Genomic DNA, 22,533 nt, shown 5'->3' with positions numbered 1-22,533 from the left:
ATGTGGTCAGAACTCTGGCATCTCAAAGCCATCACCTCTGAGTGCAGTATGTTGCCGGAAGAGTTTCAGAGGGCCAGAGAAAATGTTCTACTCAGTGGTGTTTGTCAACTTTAACCCAGGCCAGTGTTAGGAGACCTTGTTTAGCAGGACAAGGACACACAGTAGTATGTGGTAAGAAAGGGTCCTAGAATAGTAAGTTAGTAGCCTGTTCTTTCCCTACGCCGTGCTATTTGGGGCACAGCTATATCTCTTGCAAGATTTTTAATTCTGTGCTCACTGATTTGACATATATATTTATAAGAGTATAATTCAGAATATAAATATGGAAAAGGTCTCATAAGGAAGTTTATCTCAGACATTATATCATTAATACTTTAAATCTCATTATAACATTGTAACCTGGGTGCCACATCTTTCTTCCTGTATGGAGACCTTAGAGAAAAATTGTGGCCTGATGCCATCTTCATCCATTTATTATCAGTCTTCATAATGATGATCTCAGATATCCAAAAGTAGTTCTATTAGGCCACATGGTTTTAAGGAAATAAGTAAGTCTACAATAGGTTTTTAAACTCCACGCATTTGGATGTAGTCCACAGTGATTCATTTTTAGAGAGTTCCTGAATATGAGGACATACCCACTTTTTGTTTTTTTTCTAGAGTAGAATTCAATACAAACCAGCATTTTTGAGCACATAATATGTTTTGGGCAGTGGACTAATGAGTATTTTACCCATATTATCTCATTTGTCCTTGTAGTAACCCAGCGAGGTAGGTATTACCAGTCAGATTGACAGGTGAAGAGACAGAGACCTAGGATAAGTAATGACGTCCACTGAGCGGTCAGGTTGGAACCTGGGTCATCTCTGTCTGATGCAGAAATCTTTTTGTTGGTAACCAGTATGTTGTATTGTCACTTAGTGGAAGGAATTGCACTTCGGCCTTCTTTTCTTAGTTCCATAAATTTTCAATAATAAATGTGAATCAATTTTATACTCCAAAAATTTCAACCAATACAATTTCAAACATGTGTTGTAATACAGGTAGATTAAAAGACATATTTTTTGTGTATGGTGTGAAAAATAGAAAACTACCTGATCCTGAACTATAAAACCCTATATTTAGTGATTAATAGATACTGTAATTAATGCTTAAAATAAAATGCAGTAGACATGTTAAGTATTAGCGTTTCTGCTTCAGTTATTTTTCTTGGGAAAGTAATACCTATTGACATAAGATCTTTAGTCCCAGATTCTCAACTGGTTTTGTTTCACTGTGGATGTGATCAGTGAATTGTCTTTTGATAAGGACAAGAAAAGCACACCCTTTGTCTTTGTATTTATGTTTATAGAAAGGTTATGGGTGATTTTTGAGGAAGTTTAGTGACTAAAGGGAGAGAGCTACCCTGAGGGGCTAAAAAACTCAGTAAAGTTCTCTGATGATAGTGGGGATTTGAACATTTTTTTTCCTTCTTCTCTCTCTTACTTCAGGACTGTAATTTGATTTCAGGAGCAGATATCAATACTGTGGGTGACAATTTAGATAATTAAACAGGTTGATTTTAGACTCTTTCTTTAGTTCTTGCCCTCTTTCCTCCCCCACCACCCTATACACCTACTCCTGAAAGTTCCTTCCTTTTTGGCACTGAGCCTGTCCCAAAGATCCCTCGGAAGTTCTGCCTCAGTGGGTCTTGAGAAGGAACTGGAAATTTCACAAATGACCTAGGTAAGGTGTATGATCAGGCATCTTTCTGGCTAGAGTAAAGCCTGAATGAGGAGACCCAGTAAAGGATGAGATCTTCAAGCTGGAGTAAACCCAGGATGTGAAGAGCCTTAGATCATAAGCATTGGGTTTGGAACGTGGTGCTGTAAGCTATGGGGGGCCAGTGATGGATACTATGGAAGCAGGGAAGCCGCTGCTGGAAAAGCTGGGTTGGAAGTGGTGTAGAATAGGGGACAGCCTGAAGGAGAAGAAATGGGCTGGCAGAGCTGTAAAGGCTTTGAGGCATGAGGGCGTGAGAATGCAAACCAAAACTGTAGCAGAGGTGTAGGGAGGAAAGAATGTGTGTAAGTGCTGTTGAAGGGCTAGACTTGAAAGCACCTGTAAATGACCCAGTGTGGATGGGAATGGAACAGAAGGAAGGCAGCAGAAAACATTTGGGGTTGTATGCACAGGAGGATGGTTGCAGGGTCCCTTTAGGGTGAAGATGGATGCCAAGTGTTTTGGCATCTGTTTGAGTTTGAAGTTCCATTGTGACCTCCATTCGAAAGTGTCCTATTGACTGAAGGAAATGTGTAGCTCAGGAGAGATTGTGACTGAAGAGCTATATTTAGAGTTTTCTCCATGGGGATGATTGTGGATACCATGTGAGTGGGTGAGATTGCCAAGGAGGACAGTACAGAGAAGATAGGGGAGTCCTGGGGGAACAGTTATGGGCCAGGCGGAGGATGGAGAGAGCTGTTGGAGGAGAAAGAGAAAGTGCTGTCACGGGAGCCGGAAGCCAGGACGGTTCCTGACCACTGGAGGTGGTCAGCAGTTCTGAATTTTGCAGAGAGGGTAAGGACGGTGAGGTCTTCTAAAAGGACATTGGATTTCGCTCAGTTTTAATAGTAAGTGGAGAAGATGGACAGTCCAATTTAATGAGTAAAGAGATGATGCAGAAGTACAAGTGGGTAATTTTTCAAAGTTTATGGTAAAGGGCAGGAAGAGACTTTCGTAGCTTGGGGTGTGAGAAGATTTTTGAGGTCAGTGGAGACTTGTGTATATTCAGAAGCTCAGTGGGAAAAAGGCAAAAGAGGAGCAAGGTAGGTGTGTCGTGGGGGATTCTGAAGGGCAGTGGTTTGCCAAGAGAGTTACTCATTGGTGCACACGTTCTTTTCATGTATCAAGTTCTGGGACTGAGGTGGGGCTGCAGAGACAAGGCACTGTCTTTTTTCTGTGAGTAACCCAAGAGAAGAATGAAAGTTGACCGTGTGGATTTGAGCCTGGATGACTTGGGGGTGGAGGCCCCACAGACTGGGGGAGGACTTGGCCAGGAGGCAGTAGTCAAGCAGGATAAATGCTATGATGAGATGATGCACAGCGAGCGGGAGCAGGAAGAGGAGGGCAGAGGGGGAGGCAGATAAGGGCTTCCTCAGGGACATGGTGCTTTAGTTGTCCGGTGTGGGACACGTGGCGGCCTTCCTTCTCCAGAAGGTGAGGGCACTTATCTCCTGTGGGGGGACCAGCATATACTTGGGGGGCAAATACTTGGAAATGTATTGGAAGAGCAATTGTTTATGTGATCGAAGTGGAGGGAGGGTATACAGGGGTGAGGCGGGACGGGTGGGCAGGACCCAGAACAAAAATGTCTTACGTGTCCTGATGCGTTTAGCCTTTTTCAGTTTGTTTTTGTTTTCCTTGAAAGCTCTGGGGAAGTGTGATAAAAATTGAAGCAGAGATATGCAATGCTCTAGTTTGCTTTTAGAATGGCTACCTTGACAGCAGCGTGGAGGATGGTTTGGAGGGGCAAGACTGGAACCGGCAGCCAGGTTGCTAGGGAGATGTTCAGGCCAGGTGAGGATGGGTAGGGACTTTCGGTAGAGTAGTCAGAGAACAGGCAGAAGAGAGATTGAGGAAGCAGAGTTGACATGACTTAGTTTTTGAAAGGTTTTCTTGGGGATGGGCGGTTGAGAGGATGGTGAGGGATGTGAAGATTTTGGGAAAAGCTGTGGTTAACCTGCTTTCTGACGTAGAGACTGTTTGGAAGGTAGGAAGAAACATTTACTGGAGAAGATACTGAATGATTTGAATGTGTTGAGCTTGAGACACTTTTTGGGACCCCCTCATCTCAAATGGAGACAGTAGAGTAGACCAATTCACATGTCTGCAAATCACAGGAGGGAGCCTGGAGGGAGGAATGCGGGCGTCTTCAGCATAGGAGTGATAGTTGAGACCAGTGTCTGCATAGAGGATCCTGGGAGTATGTTGGCTACACACACACACACACACACACACACACACACACAGCCTCTTGACTCAAGAACTAAAACACTTTCTGAATTTTTCTGGGTGCCTTCTTTTTAGGTCTTAGCTATCTGCAAGTTAGCCATTGGACTTTTATTGGGATTAGACAGAAAACGGAAAAAAAAATGATGGTACCCAAATGTTTTCTACTGATTAGCAGCAGATGTGATGAGAGGATTAGATCCTTAGAAGAGGATCAGAATCCACAGAGAGACTTCGATGACTTGTGAAACTCATTTGTGTCTATACTTGTTCTGCCCCGTCCCTTAACAGGACTCAGAAGCTCCAGTGTTGAAAAAAAAAAAAAAATAACCCCATGAGAATACACAACTGTGTTATTGCTTGGTTTCTTTTTAAAATCAGTGGTTGACATTGTCTTCGTTTGGAAACTACGTGATTAAAATACATGATTTTTCAGAATCTTTTACAGGGAAATCTATGTGACTTATTTTGCTCTGCTGGCAATCTCCTTTTAGTACTAAATGAACTAACAAAAATAGAATTTATGGCCCTTTTCAGTATTGCATTGAAGCAGAGTTGAGACATTTCCCCAGAAATAAAACCCCTGGCTAGAACATTTTTACACTGGGGCCTTCATCATGGCTTTTATTTATTACTAAGAATTAATTTTCCCAGTGATGTAAAGGACGTGAGTGTTATTCCTGTGGAGGTGGTGTTTCCTGTGAGGAATGGGAAAATAATGAAGCTCTTACACTGTCCTTTTAGTTGAAAAAGCAGCATCTAGAGCAGAGCTTGCTGCCATGAGTATGATGGCCAGCTCCCCTTGAGAGACCCCACTGAGAACTGTTAGAGAATTAGCAGCGTGGACCGCATGTGGATCTTTAGATCCCGCTTTGAATAAACAAACTGAAAAACGCACTTTTGAGACAGTGGGACGAGATTGAACGTAGACTGATACTAAAGTCTACTAAGGAATTGTTGATGATTTTGTTTTTTGTGAAAATGAGACCGTGATCATGTTTTAAAATGTCCTTACGTGGGGGCACCTGGGTGGCTCAGTTGGTTAAGTGTCCGACTTCAGCTCAGGTCATGATCTCGCGGTTTGTGGGTTTGAGCCCCGCGTCCGGCTCTGTGCTGACAGCTCAGAGCCTGGAGCCTGCTTTGGATTCTGTGTCTCCCTCTCTCTTTGCCCCTACCATGCTCATGCTGTGTTTCTCTCTGTGTCTCAATAATAAATAAACGTTAAAAAAAAAAAATTAAAATGTCCTTGTGTAGGAGACAGTGTGCTGAAGTGCTTACAGGTAAAATGATATGATGTCTAAGAGTTGCTTTAAAAATACTGAAGTCGGAGGGTGAGGGTTGTAAAGATGAACTGTCCGTGGAGGTAGGTAAATAAGGTTCATTATGCTATTCTCACCTTATATACATGTACCAATAGTTCCATTAATGTAAAGCTTTAGCAAAAGCCAATACAGTAAAATGTAGTAGCCAAGAACAGGAGGGAGTTGAAGGTCTGTTTCTCACCTGTTTCTGACACTTCTGTGGGATGTTGTATCACTCTTTCTGCATGCAAGGTAATAATCTTTCTGCCTTTCTGGCCCACAAATCAAGGAATAAAACACCACAGCTAGATTGTGTTTCTGTGGCGATAATGCCATCCCACCCAGGATGTGGACAGTGGTCTGGGCAGTTCCTGTCTCATCTTACTCAGAGTCTTGAGCCTTTCCTGGAAATGACTATGCAGGAGGTTCCTTGTCCCCATTCTTTTTTGGGACTTTTGAATGGGTTGGACTTGGGATGACAGCGTGGGTAGAGTGATCTATTGAAAGGGGTGGAATGGGAGAGGGTAGAAATTTAAATGGGAGTCATGGGATGCCTGGGTGGTTTAGTCGGTTAGGCATCCGACTCTTGATTTCAGCTCAGGTCATGATCTCATGGTCATGAAATTGAGCCCCACATCAGACTCCATGCTGGGCGTGTTGCCTACTTAAGATCTCTCTCTCCCTTTCTCTCCCTGCCCCTCCCCCACTCATGTGTGCTCACACTCACGCACATGCATGCACTCTCTCAAACAAATAAATAAGAGTGATGTTTCTGCATAGAGACCTTGTGCTGTGATCATTGGCTCTTCTCATCAGTTCAAACTTGTGCTGGAATCAGACCCTCTACTCTTTCAAACCCAAGTGTAAGTCAATGTTGTGTGTGTTCTTCTTCCAGTGAAAGTCCATCTGAAGTCTCTGCCCTTTGCAGACAGTGGGATAGCAAAATGAGTTGGTTACAAAGGAAACATGATTTCAGCGAACCAACATGGACTTGTTTGCTTCTTTGAATTATTCTCAGCATGGTGGGATATTAACATGTCGTCTCAGAGGCAGATGGGCCCGTCCATTCTGATCATCAGCTTTGGTGTTATTTGGCATTTGGAACCATGCCTTTCCTCTTAGGATTTTCAGATGCTTAGAGGATGGCCCGGAGTTTTCTTGACAGCAGCTGTTGCTTTGCTTAAGGAGGTGGAATAAATTAGGCCCTTTAGCCTCCCTATACTCCTTATACTCTGTGCTGACTCTGTGTCACCACAATGACAGGGTCCATGGTGGCAAAGGGTAGTAGTTGTCTGAGGACATGAAAAAATGCCTCGGAGTTGCTGGTTGAAGTATCGTGACCCAGAACTTTCTTGTGTCTTTATGTTTCAGCCCAGGATTATTTACTTATCCAAGTAACATTGCTTAAGTATCTATTAGGCACTCGTGGTCTGTATTGGGCACTGGTTCACAGAGTGAGTTTTTTGTTCACTGCTGCAAACTCCAGTTATGTCTAGATCTGGGGATTACGCAGACATGAGGAGTTGAAAGGGCTTCAGCTTGTCATGGGTTCTTAACTTGCCTTTCTCCTCATATCCTCACAGCAACTCTGTGATGCTGTGTCTCCAGCCCCTGACATACATCTCCGCTGGGGAATGGTGGGAGGAGGATGGGGAGAGGTTCTCTCCTGGTTACAAGGTTTGCTTTGGCAGAGTTTTTCTTTTCCACAGAAAAATGTTATTTGCTCAACAAATGTATATTTGGTATCTACTAAATACAAGATACTCTAAATATAAGGACTCAGAACAGATTTAACTACTTTTTACCCCCAGGGCATGTGCTTTCCCAGCTCCAAATTTCCTTATGTGTTGGAGCATTTCTTAATATCTTTGGAGTTTTGTAGCAAATGCCAGATGAAGAAAAACAATCCATTATTGTGTAGACATAATATAGAAGAGTACAAACTGACCCACCTGGTGAAGAGAAATGTATAAGCAGAGCGTTAAGAAGCACGAACTCCTGTCATTACATTTCCTATGTTAAAAAATTTGATGACCGGTCCTTTGACCAGACCGATAGTTTATTGTAATGGTGAGTCTTCATCCAGAATTTGTTGCATGGAAGTCACATATTAAAAATGTTGGAAATCTTGGGGCGCCTGGGTGGCTCAGTTGGTTGAGTGTCCGACTTCAGCTCAGGTCATGATCTCACGACTCGTGGATTCAAAACCCGTGTCAGGCTCTGCGCTGACAGTGCAGAGCCTGCTTTAGATTGTCTGTCTCCTTCTCTCTCTGCCCCTACCCTGCTTGCCCTTCTCTGTCTGCCCCTACCCTGGTTGCATGCAGTTTCTCTCTAAAAAGAATAAACATTAAAAAAAATTTTTTTAAATGTTGGAAATCTTAAATTTTCACATTTATTATAATAAATGTAGGTGAATATAAGTTGATGCTCTTGTTCTGACCCCATTGTCATGTCAAGGTTTTAGAAGGCTTTCTCTCTCTCCCTTTCTTTTTTGTAATTTGTTAGGCAACTCATCTTTTCATCAGGGTGGGCCCTTCTGGAAAAGTCACAATCTTTGGACACTGTTTAGAAGTAGAAAGTGGTTACTTTTACTTTTCATGTTATATACACTGCAATGCTGTTTGAAATTCTTTAAAGAGGTAGGGACATCTTTCATTTTCAAATACTTGTTTTTCGACTGACAGCATCACGCATAAAACTGATAAAAATTCAAATGACGCAAAAGGATATACTGGGTGACAGGCAGAGGGAATGAATGTGTCTTCTTCACTGATACTCCTTCAGCAAAGCATTCTTGGCCTTTCTCTGCCCAGTGACTTACCTGATTGGTGAGTTTGAAAGGAGAAATCAGCTGTGTGGCCCAGCCCCTTCCCCTCCCTTTCTACTGGCACTGACTGGCCTGCTCACAGAGAGAGGTGCTCAGTCAGGTCACTGTGGCCCTGCTGTGAGGGAGGAATGTGGTGACCATCTTTGCTGAGGACTGGATAGGTAAGTCTTACCTAACCGAGGGTCAGTTCATCAAGGGAGGTGGCTGGCTCAACATTTAAGCCACGTTCTTAAATATTACCTTTAAAAGGAGTAAGGGCAATGTTTTGACCTCTCTATACTTATTGGTCTTATTTCTAATTTAGTTCAGAACTAGCCATGGGGAGAAGGATATTATTATTATTATTATTATTATTATTATTATTTATTGGGGTTTCTTAAAGTGTACAACTTAGTGAAAAAGAAATCTCTCTCTCACCCTACAAGCCATCGCTAAGTCCTGTAAACCCTTTCAGAAGTGCTCTGCGCACATACAAACGTACTCCCTTAATTTCATATTAAACAGTGAAGAATGCTTTGTTCCCCGCTAGCTTTTTCTGCTTTGTGTATTTTGTTGATCTACTTGATACCTGTTATTAGCTGCATACTATTCCATAATACGGATGTTGTATTGGTCTCACGACCGGAAAGAATAAATGTGACTCCGTTTGAGCTCCACGCCATGATAAACAAACTGTAAAGCTCTGCCAGGTGGCCAACAGGGATGGCAGCTGTTTGCCAGTGCTTTCATTTTCTACGGAGGAGCCGTGTTCTGTGTCTCCAGGTGATGAGACTTGGCCCTTGGTAGTGGAGAGCATGCTGCAAATCTATGTAGGGGCCTTCTTTTTCAGAGAACCTGTTGCTGACACTTAACTGGGAATTATAAACTGAGTTAATAGCTAAAACATAACCTTTAGGGCAGTTAATAATGATTTTTATGAAGGAACTCTTTGGTACTGACATCTGAAAGTTGTTCTAAGGTGTTCTGGTGAATGTGACTATTTTTAAAACCAGGCATCTTAGTGAGATTATAATATTACAGAGGTTCTCACGTTCTGTGGAAGAGCGACTGAGTCTGTAAAACTCAGTCCATTTGGGTATTTTCCACGGGTGATTATACCCTACGCAGATGTAGTTGTTGCCCGGACATTGTCAAGATGGTGCTGTTGATTGTATTATTCAGAGGCAACCTGAGGCGTGTTTCACCAGCAACTCAACCCTAATCTTTATGTTGGGTGTTTTTACAAGGTAAGAATCTAGTGTGTATGAAGTGATGGTAGTTCACATCATCTTAGTTATTTTTTTGTTTTATTGTCCTATTTGTTCAACTCTCGTCGTATTTCATTTGGAGACCGTAACATAAGTCCAAAAACCACTGGCTGCTGTTATTGGTATTGCTATTCTGCTAGCTACCTTGGCTTTTGTTTTTCAGTATGAGGAGGCTGCTAGGTTTAGTGTGTGTGAGTTAGATTTCAACCAGAGAAACAGAGCCAGTAGGGGACACATAAAGAGATTTCCTGCAAAGGTTTTGTGATTATGTGGGCAGGCTAGGCAAGTCTCCTATCCATAGGGCAGGCCATCAAGAAGGGGAAGCCCAAATTCTCAGGCTTGGCTGAAGCCGTTCTAGACAAGTGGAATGTCTTCTTCAGAGAAGCTTTGGCTCAGCAGTTAAAACCTTTCAACGGATTCAGTCAAGCCCACCTAGAATGTCACAGAGGCCATATTGTGAGGCCGTCTGCTAAATGCCTTCACCACAGTGCCTAGGTTAGCATTTGATTGAATAGCTGTGGGCTGTAGCATGGCCAAGTTGACCCTTAAAACTGGCCATCACAGTGATTCTCTGTTGCTTGTTAGAATTCTTCTGGTTCTAGAAGTCAGTGGTGCTGCCTGCCTGGAGCTACATTCACTTGGCTGCAGGCTCTTCTTTCTCATTTCTGCCCCTCCTACAATTAAGTTAACTTTGTAACTTACTGCTGTAGCCAGAGCAGTTCCCTTCTGCTCCAGTGCCAGCCATTTATTTTCTCTCTCTCTCTCTCTTTTTTTCCCCCTTTGGTTTTACATGAAGTGTGTTTTCTCATCTGTGTTATTTGTCTTACCAGGACAGAACGTTCCCATTGTTTTCTTTATTAGCTAAAGTTACAGATCAGCTTGGCGCCTATTCCGGCAGGGGCTTTAATTCTCAAAGACAATAGTTGCAAAATTGGATGCTGCTTTCCTGGCTCCTAGCTGTTGTCATTGTTCTTTGTCACCCTAACTTGGAGAAATGCCATATTGGAGGTTTGACAGGGCTGAAACAGAGTAAGAAATCTAATTGTTTCTCTGTGTTCTGTGCTGCTTCCTTGGAATAGCTCCCTCCCAGCTTCCAGAGCATTCTCTTTCAAGACCTTGCCCTTTCATGTTGGCTGTCCAAAGTTACAAAATTCCATTATCATTATCTGGAGAGCAACATTTATCAAATTTGATTCTTTTCACGTTGGAGAATGTTAAAGCATTGTAAGAAAGTTGCTACAAGTGTGTCCTTCACTGAACTAGCCTAGTGTTTTGAATTGTTACTATTGAATTATTAAAGTCTTTGTTTCTCTAGAACTTTTTCTAATTGCCTGCAGAACATTTTAATATTCTCATTCCTTTATTCTGTCCTTTTACATTTTGGGAAAGAAAAGGGAATGCCAAGTTTTAGCAGAACTAGATAAGCATTGAATTCCAAGAGGTCAAAAAAAAAAAAAGTTAATGTGAATTACTGGCAAAAATGTCTAAGATTTAGCTGTAGCCACTTATCTATGATTAATGGAAAAGGACTATTTTTTTCTATTTGGTGTTTTAATGAGTAATAACATGGTGTGATGGAAATAATTTGTAAGTATAAATTTAAATCTGAGTTTGCAGAGGCCCAGAATGTCCAGAGTCAGAAAACACTGACCCAGAAGCAAAGTGTAGCGGAGTCTGTTAAAACCTGTCATGGTAAGGGGCATCAGATATGACCTACTAATTTTCAAAAATCACTAGGTATGCAGAAATGGAAATTAAATAAATCACCTTATCACCATCCTTATTCTAGTTATCTATTGCCTTGTAACAAATCACCCTAAATTCAGCAGCTTAAGACAACAGCAGCCATTTTATTAAGTTTCAGTGGGTCAGGGGTTTCTGGTCTTGTGCAGCTGCAATCAGATAGTCAGGCATTCTCATTATGAGGCCAGTCTGGGCTGCCCGGCAGCATGGAGGCCTCTTGGCAGGCCGACCAATTACATGATGGCTAAAGGCCTCAGCTGCAAGGATTCCAGTGAGCAAGATGGGAGTTGCATCATTTTTTCTGACCTGGCCCCGGAAGCTACATCTCTTAGTCCTGTTGGCCACAGGTGAGGCACAGACTCACCCAGATTTAAGGACAGGGCACTGGATTCTGTCTCTTGATAGTGGACTGACAAGTTTCTGGAAGAACATGTGGCACAGGAGCTATTGATATGTGCATCTTTGGAAAAAACATTCTGCCACTGTCTGCCCCCTGGCTGCAGTAATTCACATCTCTTCCACATGCAAAATATGCTTTTGCCCTTCCAGCACCCTCTGGAAGTTCTCTTCCCATTAGGGTTTCAGGCTCAGGCTCAAAGTCAAGGGCCTTGCCATCTGAATCGGGTCTGGGAATTCAAATGAGGCTGCTCGGGACCAGTTTCCACAGGTACAGTTCCTTGAGGGCTGTTCCAGTTACCTGCCGAACACACACCCAAACACAGCCGGAGGACAGGCGTTCTAAAGGCCTGCCCCATAGGGGAAGAAGGAGACACACACAGGTCCTATGGAGATCCTGGAATTTAGCCAGGTCCCTGTTACCAGTTCCTGTTGTGTCGTTGTGTGGGGTCTGGGTTGTGCTCTTTAAGCCAGCTGTTTCCATAAGAAAGGCCAGTATTTGTAGCTCAGTAGCCTTTTCAGACTGCTTCCTGCCCATAAATTTGAGGGATCCGAAGGCTCCTTTCATTTTGTGCTATTTTAGTCTAACTTGGCAGTGATTTCATAGTACAGGTATCTAAAAAACTGAATTTTCTGTGAATCTTGATGGGTTTGTGCCATTAGATGGGAGCCAAGGTCTGAGGGTACATTGTCTACCTTAGGCTCCCCCTGAGACTGCTGAGGGACAACACCCACAAGGTCTAACCCACGGCTTAGAAGCCGAGTTATTTCATGCAAGTTTCTATAAGGTATGCTCCTGTAAGATCCTTAGAAGGCCTTAGGTCTGTTTGAAAGTGTCTAGGGAGCATTGCCTTAGATCTTTCTGAAATCTCAACAAAGTGTCACACAGCCACACCCTGGATTTGATCCTTGCTGGGAAGCCATTTCTTAATTTCGAGAATTGCTTGACATCAGAAGAGTCTGGGAATGAGGAACGGTTTTATAGGTAACAGTGTGTTCCTTAGCTCATATCTCTCTGCTCACATTTTATCATAGGGCGCAAGCTAAAGCCGGGTGTCACTTTAAGTGTTCTGCCTGGAAATCTCCTTAGCTAGATCACTGCGTTCATTAGGTACATTTCCATCTCCCACGTTATGGCAGGTAGCAACTCTGCCAGACCCTGTCACTGTGGAGCGGGGGTCCTCTTGTCCTTTCAGCTTCCAGTAACACTGTCCTCACTTCCCTGTAAGTCCTCACTGTCAACCTGCCTGAAACAACAGTCGTTTCATTATCGTGCACTGTTTTTGTGCATCAGGAATATGGGACCGGCTTCTGCTGACTCCGGGTCCCCATGTGTTCGCTTTGAGAGTGGTGCCCACGCACTTGTGCGGGGACGGAGCCCCCAAGGAGGACAGGCCACCTGCCACAGGGCTTGAAGTCCCTCACTTTTAAGGCGATTCGTTACTCACTGGTCAATAGGAACCAGAGCAATTAACAGTACTGTTTACTTCCTGGCCTTTGTCCCCCTCCAGTCCTGGTTCCTCTCCTGCTCTGTTCTCAGGAATCCAGATTTGATCATTCTCTCTCCCCCCTGCCCACTCAGAAGCCTTCTGTTTGCCGCCATCTGAATTCCAAGCCCCCTGACTTGGTGTACAACAGAGGGTGCAAATGCACAGGCCAGATTTATCCCACAGACACATCGTTTTTAGGCTGTGCAGAGGAATTTTTTTTTTTTTTTTTTTTTTGCTTGACATACTTGTTAACATTTAAAAAATCAGGAGCATTCACATAAAAATCCAAATTATCTACTTCTCTGGAAGAGTGAGAAGATCCAGCCCCTTGGCGGCCCCCTTCCTGTGGCTGCAGTCAGCTAATGCTGGGCCCTCCCTGTAGGTGGGAGAGGTCCTCTCCAGACCACCCAGTCCTCACAGGGTCTGCTTTCCATTTCCTGCCTGGCTTCTGTAGGCCTCTGAATTTGCCCTTCTTACTGTACAGGCTCTTCACACAGCTTTTCCAGGTTTATTCTTAGCCATTTCCTTAAAGTCAAGTCCCTAGACCCCAGGACCTCGTGAGCCAGCCACGTTACCTGAGTCAGCAGAACTCGGTAAGTTCTTACCTTCTCTCCTGCTGGAATGATGTCTCCGCTTTCCCTGCCCAGTGAGCTCTTACCGTCCTTCACCAGCAGCCTTCCTCGTGGTCCCGCAGCGGATGCTGTCCTCTCTTTTGCAGTCCCACAGCGCTGGTGTCAGCCTTGTAGTACTCACATTTTATTGATGTGATTAGTTTAAATATCTGTCACCTCTCTGGATTGTGAACTACTCCATGGTGTGGATTTACATTGAATTTATCTTTTGTCTAGAACTTGCCACCAGAATAGGTATTTAATAAAACTTTGTTGACTGAATGAATAAATAAGTGGTGTTTTAAAAAGGCTGAGCCGAGCTCTCTGCCCTGAGGGAGTGGACAATTAAGTGTAGTACGGGATAGAACAGTATACAGTTGCAGGCAGAGATACCCCTTGGGAGAATTGGCAAAAGCTTCTTGCCTTAGAAGAAAAGAGATAAGAGTGTAGAAGGGCAGATCATGTATACAGGCCAAGGCATGTGTGTAATATACATATGAGAGGGTGGACTCGTGAAAATACGTAATTTGTATATAACTGGACTGTGGGGTGTCTAAAGGGATACAGTGGGAAAGAAGTCTTGGACGGGTACTTTGGGGCTAGGGTGTGGAGAGACTTGAATGTTAAGGAATTTGGACTCATAGGCAATAGTGAATTCTTGTCGGTTTTTTTGAGAAAGTGCTAGTGTGACTAGTGGAAATATGAAGGGTAAATAGGCAGGAGGTTAGTGGCCAGGAGATTGATAAGCAGTTTGTTTTAATAAGAGAGACAAAAAAAACCAATGTTGAATGCGGGGTGGGGGTGGGGGGACCTGATCTAGCACAGTGGCAGTGGAGGAAGTGAAATTTGGAGTGTAACATTTGATAGATTTGGGTTGTGAGGAAGATGAAATGTAACAATGCCAACAGCACCTATCATGTCTTAAGTATTATGTGCAAGACATCATGTTAGGAACTCTATACGACTGTGCCCCTTGGCCCAGATGATGGGGGACAGGGGAGGGGGAAAGAATTTCAGAAGTGTTTTATTGTAACCCAAATGGAAATTTATTTTAAATATTTTGTGTTTGAGACAATTTATAGGAAATAGGTGCCGTATTAGGCCAATATCCAGTGAATGCCAAATGCAGACAGTTTCTATAGACAACTTCTATAGAGAGATGCTTACTAGAAATAATACATTTATGTATTTTTATTCTTCTGGGGTTGGAATGTACCAACAGAAATGTAAAGTTAGACTAGTATTTTTCTATCTTTCACATTTTATTTCCCTCTTATTCTACCAAATAATCAAGGTTCCAAATTGTTATGAACAAAATACATAATTTTCCAGTGACATTTATGTTTATGTTTATTTATGTCACATTAATATTTACAGGAAGTTTGAGAACTTAATTCTCTGCTTTGACCGGCAAGGATATGTATTTCCCCTTTTATAGAAAAACCATCAGGTGCAAAATTCTAGATCCTGTCTGCAGAATTTATCAGAAATTCCTAATAATAAAGGTAACTTGAAAACAATGGGATACTTTAGTTTCCAAATCTAAACATTAGAACAAACAAGTTTTCTGATGAGTTTGAATATAGGAACACTTAGGGACATAGATGAAATAACAAAATACTTACCAATGAAACTTAACAATTCTATGTAACTGTGTTAATACACATTATACCAAACATTTTTATTTGGAAAATACATCATTTGTTTTCCTTTCTTTGTCTTAATCTTAGTTAGGCTCTCGACTTGTAGTGTTGGCATCAGTCATCACAGATCCAATGTTGCATCATCTAAAACAATTTTTCAGAGTCTGCTGTTGTCACTTTGCATTTTAAAAAGTGGAGGAGCACACTGTGTTTCCTCATGATGCTTTCATAAGAAATGTTAGCCCAGGCCATACGTATCAGTTTGAGTAATATGAAGATAGTTGCCCCCCTCAACTGTACCTCGATTGTTACAGGTTTGGTACGTAAAAGTCCATTTGTGTGTGTTGTTTCCAAAGGTCAAATTTGAGAGACTTGTGCAATAGAATTGAGACATTTGCCATTGTAAAATATTTATTCCCAGAAGTAACTACTAAGCTCTTGTCAAACATCTTGGTCCAATTTTATAACGTTCCCATAAGGTGAGTCTTTGCACCAGCGGTGTGCTGGTAAACATTGAAAACTGGCATTCTGGCAGAGAGGGGGGCATGCAAATCCTAATTTGTACTATTTTCCAGTTTCTGTTGTGTCAGTGAGTGCTTCTACTGGGGCCAACTTTACACAGCCAGTGTGAAGTCAACTATCTTGCAGACTTCCAGAAATTTTTAACAGTGGGCTCTCCTGAGTCAGCATGAGCCAGCTCCAGCACAGAGGGAGGAACTAAGGGAGGTAATGCTGGAAAGGTGTCAAAATGAGGCTGGGGGGTTGAGCCTTAGTGAGTGGGTTGGAGATGGCTCACTAGAAATTGATCGGACATTCATAACCCACAAAGCATTCGAAAAACAAGACTGAGAGACGAAGTTTCTGAGGTCATCAGCTTGGAGGGGAGGCCGCTGGGGACCATGTGCTCTCTGGAGGAGACCGTGTCTGGCCGCTGGGGACCATGTGCTCTCTGGAGGAGACCGTGTCTGGAGGCCGTGTGTGCGGTAAAGACGGAACAAAGAACAGTAGGAGACGGGAGGACAGAGAAAAGTAGAAGGAGAAGCTGTACAGATTTGGAGAGGGCACGAAGTAAAAGAATGGGATTCAGCTGTGTCTACAAGATAACATTAGGGCAACAGGGAGGAGCGTTACATTACACAAGTGTGAAGTCATTAAATCTTGTAGGGGAGAGGCAGCTTGAGTGGCCTGCTGGGGACAGATAGTATTTTGTATGAGATTAAAGAGTGAGGATGGGCTGAGCAAGCGAAGGCTGCAATTAGAGACCGTCTTCAGAAAAATGTTGACAGTGAGAGGGGAGAGGGACCGAGTGACTGCTCGAAGAAGCGAAATCTGAGCCCATCCCCCCTTGGGGCAGTTTAGGAGAGAATTGAACATGTTCATGGTGGATGTGGAGAAGCAGGGCCTGGATGTAAGTGTTTTGAAGGAATGAATGTGTGTATGGATAAATGAGCACACAGGAGGCATTGGCTTTTAAAGGAAAGGGGATCCATTTTCCTACACACAGGAGGGAAAGAGGCAAAGAGGGAGGAAGAGTGTGAAGGAGCTGATCAGAAACATGTAGAAGTGTTGGGTATGGGCTGGAAGGACTTGGTGCACCCAGGGTGACAGGTGGAGCTGTTTGAAATGACCGGAGCTGGGTAGGATGGGGTTCCCCTGTGAGCCACAGTAGCAGAGCCTGGCCCTGGAAAGTTGGGGTCAGGATCCTGGTCCCCCAGCCTGGCACCATCTCTTCCAGCTGTATGGGCTTGAGCCAGGTGTTTCACTTCCCTGCACCTCGGTTTTCCCTCAGAAAAATGGGGGAGTAAAATGATTCTCAACTCTCAAGGCTACTGTGAAGATTAAGTTAGTTAATATCTTTCAAGTTGTCAGCGCATAGTAGTAACTCTCATCTATAAATAACAGCTGGTATGGGCTGGGGAGAGGGAGTAGGCTAACAACCAGTGATGAGGACAGTGCTTCTCCAACCTGAGTGAGAATAGGAATCACCTGAAGCTCTTGCTAAAAGGAATGTTCTGATTTAGTGGGTTTGGGGTGGGGCCCAACATGCAGCATTTCTAATAAGCTCTCCAGTGATGCTGTTGCTGCTTGGCCAGGAACTCCCCCGCCCCCGCCCTTGAGTGGCTGGGTTGTGGCAGCACTGATGCCCCTAGGCATGGCCAGAGAGTCTCTCTAATGGCACCAGGCAGCATGGCTATTCTCCATTCGCTCAGGGATGAAGGATGTTTGGTGAGCCCCCCACCCCGCGTTCCTCCCAGGTGTGATTTGTACAGGAGGCAGAGGGGGTGTAGGGTGGGGTGTGCTAAGTGCAGCGTCAGCCGAGTCCACCGTGGGCTCCAGATCTTATAAGGTGGGGGTGAAGCCAGGAGGGCCTGATGGAAGAGGCAGGGGAAGGCTGAGGGCTGGAGAACACAGTGAGGCCAGGCGGTAGGTGGGGGACGGAAGTGTCAGAGAGGTCACAGGAGGCGATGTCAGAGTATGAAGTAGGGGAACAGTAAAATATTCACTGCTGAAACCTGAGTCTACTCTTACTCATTATTTTTGATGATTTAGAAGGCTTTTTGTTTGCTTGGCAGTGTCTCAAGGACATTGTAAACAGCAATTAATTAGAAACATTTTTTTTTTACACTCTGGTCAGTACAATGCCTGATAAAGGAAAAGTTACTGTGTATTGCTTTCTACCATGTCTGGATCACTTGGTTCAGGCTGTGGTCAGATTACACGTTCGACAGGTGGAGGAGAAGTGGAGCACAGGATTCCTGTTGATGGGGAAATCATTCCGAGGAGACGCTGAAATCCTGCCTCCAGGGAGAAGTTAATGTAGCTGTGGAAGCAGCTGGCAAGTGCCTCAGAAAGAGGCGCCAGGCAGGATTGGACAAATTCTGCTAAATTTTGGTCACTTTCTCTTTGGGTCACATTCATCCTTTGTTAGAGAAACACACTTTAATTTCTAACATGTTTTAACACCCTGTATGGAGAGCTTACCTGCTGGCTGTCTTCTACTGTCTTTCATACCTTGCTTCCTGTTCTGGTGTCAGGGGCCAGCTGGCCACCTGGGATGTTGTACAGAGATCCTGGGTCCTGATATGTATAGAAAGCTCCTGTTCAGAGGGGCACCCCTGGGAAGACCAGAGAGACCCCTCCAGTGACTTCCCCCTTGTTGCCGCCTTTCCCTACTCGTGGCTGCTTCATCCCTGCTCTGCTTTGGACACATGACCCTGTGGCCACCAGACATAGCCCAAGACCACACTGTTCCTCTGCGCGTCTGAACCTGACTTCTTTTCTGGTGGGAATCAGAACTTCAGTTCATTTTGTAAAAATGGATTTTCATAAAGACGCAGTTTCGAGAAAGGGAAGAAAATACTACTCTCCTCTTCGGAGGTATGACGTGCGGGTGGAACTGCTCAATTGTATTTTATTCCCAGTCTTGGGACTGAATGTCGCTGCCTGTAAAACTTTCTCTAACTTATTGCTGGGCCTGAGGAATTTGTGAGCTTATGACTGAGCCCATTTCTCTGAGAAGTATCGGATTCTTTTGTTTAAGCCTCAGCTACCACCTCTTGGCTTTATTAGATGATCAAATTATGTAACAGAACGAGAACAATGCAGCAGTTATGCAATCCAGATTCTGAGGGTGAATAACTCCCATCCTTGTCATTGTGGACGATGGGGAAGGACAGAAGCCTTTACACATCTTTTTGTTTTGTTTTGTTTTGAAATTTTTAGTTGGTAGAGTATTCCTCAGTTCCTAAATAAGAACCCCATTTGTTAAACTATGTGAAACTTAGTTGCCTTGACTTTGGAAGGTAGAAGTTGTTGGTTGTAGTCCCGGCAAACTCCCTGCAAGGATGTAGCTTCCTCGAATTGCTTCCTGGTCTCTTCAGTGTAGATCAATGTCCCATAAAGATACCATGAAACCTGGGTTTGAAATGATGTTGCAAGTTCTTTTCCTTTCAGGAAACCAGGAAAGGCTCATTACAAATCTGTATTCTTATTCTTCCTACTCCTGTACCAGTATTTTATGCTACATAGATTTTATAATGTTTTAGTCTTAATTTCTACATTTGTTCAATATTTATGACTTAAAGGCCAATGCCGCCATTTCCCTCAATGTCTGAGGTCATCATCTTAGACATTTTCTTTGTCTCTCTTCCGGCAAATAAAACTAGGAGGGAGACAGCCTGGGTTCTAAAATAAAATAGAAGATGCCCATTTTATTGTCTGTGGTTGGATCCTGCCTGTGGAAACAAAACTGTTGACACATCTTGTAAACAGAGAGGAAAAAGGGGCATAAACGAAGTTTTAAGATGTAAAGCTGTACTCTCTCTGCTGTTGGAGGGATTTCCTTAGCATAACCTCTTAAGTTTTAGGTACTTGAAGAATACCAATTTGTGAACTGTGCTTCATTATTGCAGTTTCAGTAAAGGTAGAGTTTTGTTCTATTTCTGATAACAGTTTTCCTTGTTTTCTCACTTCTTAGTTAATAGTATGTTTTGTGATAGATGTGGCTTTACATTCTTTTAATGTAGCCATTAACAGATTTTCCTGTACTATCATCATGATTAGTATTGCTAAGAAAATAACTTTACAGTATATGTCAATAGAAAATCATTTTCTCTTCCCCTACCCATTTCTTTGTAGTTTTAAAGAGCAGTCTGTTCTGAAAGTGTTGAAGTGAGTTTCAGCATTTTCTCCATACGGTACTTTGCCAGCATCTATAAAGCATTATCATTAGAATAGGTCATTTCCAATGACTCAGAATATGCAAATGGAAAAAATATCTTATGTCAAACACAGAAGGGGTTGTTTCAAATTCGAATTCGTTTTTTTGGAGTGGAGAGAAGCTTCCCCCCCCCCCCCCCAATTAAGCATAACTGTTTTACTTATGAATAAGAACTTTTTACTTTTGAACTTTCCATCCTGGAGTTCAGATCTTCTAGACCAAGTGGTCAGGCTTGCTTTTACAGATTCCACAGGATAATTCCTTTAAGTCAGACCCACCCCCGAGCCTGTTTTGATTATGAATTGACATTGATCAAACGTGTGTAAATACTTAACCTTACATTTAAGGTCTGTGGCATTTCCCTCAGGATTAATGAGGCTCCCATGATATAACCAACTAGTTTGTATTACGGAAATTAGTCTTTCTTCACATCATAAGTCTTTCAAAGTCTTCGCAGGATGTTTTTAGACAACTTCGGTTTCACGGTTACCATTCAGTGGCATAAGATTTGCATTTGAATGGGAATCTGAGGGCTTTTATTCTTGCCTTAATTTTGTCCCTCTAGCCTTGTGATCTTCTTCAATCTTCCATCACTTTCCGGGCCTGGGCCTTCATTTCCTCATCTGTAAATTGAGGGGGTTGGACTAGACCCTATCCAGGGTCCCTCTCCCCTTGAAGTTCCTCTGAATCAGTGGATCACTCACTGGCTGTTACGTTCACATGTTCGCTGCTACATTGCTTTGTTCAGTTACATCTGAATCTGTTTTTTTAGCGCAAATTACTTTGGTCAGAGGCTCATCATTCTCAGTCATCCTGTCCTTTTAAAAGTTTTGCTTTTTCAACCACACAGGCATTTGAAGAAAATACCCCTGAATCACATCTACATCTCTAATCACAAGTTCAAATAAACTTGAAATCCTTGCAGAAGACTGTTATAACCTGTTTGGATGATCCGGCATGGCTGCTGATTATCTTGCCATGTTTCTAGCAATCCCCCAAGTCTCAAAAGTGTTACAAGGTGTGTTAAGAATAGTCTGATGCTGTTTCGTTTTGCTTAGGTAGGTTGAGCAGAATCTTGGGAAAACAAGTGTGATGTCAGGTTCTGACAAAGAGCAAGGTGGCAACAAAAGGGTATTTGCTTTTTTGATGGAGGCTTTAGATTGCTGATCAGTCCTAGACTGAGGTGTTTCATTAGGCTGCCTGACTCCCTCGCCTTCCCTCTGTCAGCAGTCTGTTGCTTGCTTGCGTTTCCTTAGGCAGTCTTGAAGCTGATCACATGGCCTTTAGTGTGTAGTAATTAATGAAGTATTAAATGAAGCAAAAGGGAAAGATGGATTTGATCCCTGTGGCTGACGCACGTGGTATTCTTCCAAAATATTTTGCTCTTAGTGTATAGTAATGCGTTTCGAGAACACAGTATCTTTGGAAAGAGGATGAGTGTGGGAGTCTGCAGGCTATGTAGTCTTTTTGGGGTATTAACTGCTCTGCCTGAATTCGTAACCACTCAAGGTATTTCCAGCGTAGGTGTGTGCTCTGCGACCCAACTAGCAGCCCCAGCGAGCACTGTTCACGTTCTGCTAGTGAAAAATCTGGGCGGGTGTGTTTTGATTCAGGTGAGAAGAGTTCCTGGGTCAAGCGGTCACCTTCATAAAACCGAGGACGGTGACTGGGAGTGGAGTGACGATGAGATGGACGAGAAAAGTGAAGAAGGGAAGGCCGCTTTTTCTCAAGAAAAGGTAAGTCATGTTGACGATGGTGAGCTAGCCTGTGCACAATTTATGTTTGTGGCATTTTGTGTGTGCACGTATTAATGGATATGCAATTGTTTTACAGTCCCGAAGAGTAAAAGAAGAAAATCCAGAGGTGAGTGGTGGTGATTTATTTTAACATTTTTTTGCCACCTCACCATCCCCCCCTCCCACGAGCCCCCCTCCCCCTTGCAGTATCAGAGTATGATCCATTTGGGGAGGAGACATCAAAATTTCGTCCTCACGGAGTAGCAGAAAAGAAAAGGCATGTAGACTTTGCAGGTCCTGATACTGTCTGAGTTACTTTTGGTCTTTGTAACTTGGGGCCGATTGTTTTACTCTCTGAGCCTGTTTCCTCCTCTGTTAGATGGTAATGACCAATCACACTACTTTTAAGTTGCTGTGAGCATTTGATAAAATCATGCACACGAAGCACCCACTGAGTGCTCAGCTTAGTTGATCTCAACTCTTGATATTACTGTCATGTAGAAAACATAATAGGCATTCAGGCAAAGTCTCTTCTAGATTTTTGGTTTATAGTAAAGCAGATAATTAAAATGGTGGGAGGCTCTAGGTTGAGTGTGCTTTACAATCTAGTGGGTAACTTAGTAGGCAGGAAACACTCTGATCAGCTTCCCTTTGAGAACTGGTCACCTTTTGATTAACTTTACTTCTTCCATCTGGTTAATTATCCTAATGCTAATGTCTAATGATGTTCAGAAGACTTGCTAATTCTCCTAGAGAAAATTCGAGCATATTTAAATAGCTCCAAATATTTTACAGACCTAGTAATTAATGTGTGCCTTGATAAATTCTCATT

At 43.1% G+C, this 22,533-nt stretch overlaps 1 protein-coding gene across 5 annotated transcripts in view; it reads left to right on the top strand.

Annotated features, from left to right (window-relative positions):
• STK39 (serine/threonine kinase 39) overlaps positions 1 to 22,533 on the top strand; it is a 313,579-nt gene that overhangs the window by 148,904 nt on the left and 142,142 nt on the right. For all 5 annotated transcript variants that reach the window (XM_053215228.1, XM_053215229.1, XM_053215231.1 and 2 more), the window contains 2 exons: positions 21,579 to 21,701; positions 21,799 to 21,828. In XM_053215228.1, the coding sequence (XP_053071203.1) occupies positions 21,579 to 21,701; positions 21,799 to 21,828 (153 nt within the window). The remainder of the gene's footprint in view (positions 1 to 21,578; positions 21,702 to 21,798; positions 21,829 to 22,533) is intronic.

This window comes from Acinonyx jubatus, chromosome C1, assembly GCF_027475565.1.
Source record: "Acinonyx jubatus isolate Ajub_Pintada_27869175 chromosome C1, VMU_Ajub_asm_v1.0, whole genome shotgun sequence".
Classification (NCBI taxonomy): Eukaryota; Metazoa; Chordata; class Mammalia; order Carnivora; family Felidae; genus Acinonyx; species Acinonyx jubatus.
Note: the sequence above shows the minus strand (reverse complement) of the source record. Positions and strands in the feature narration are given on the sequence as shown.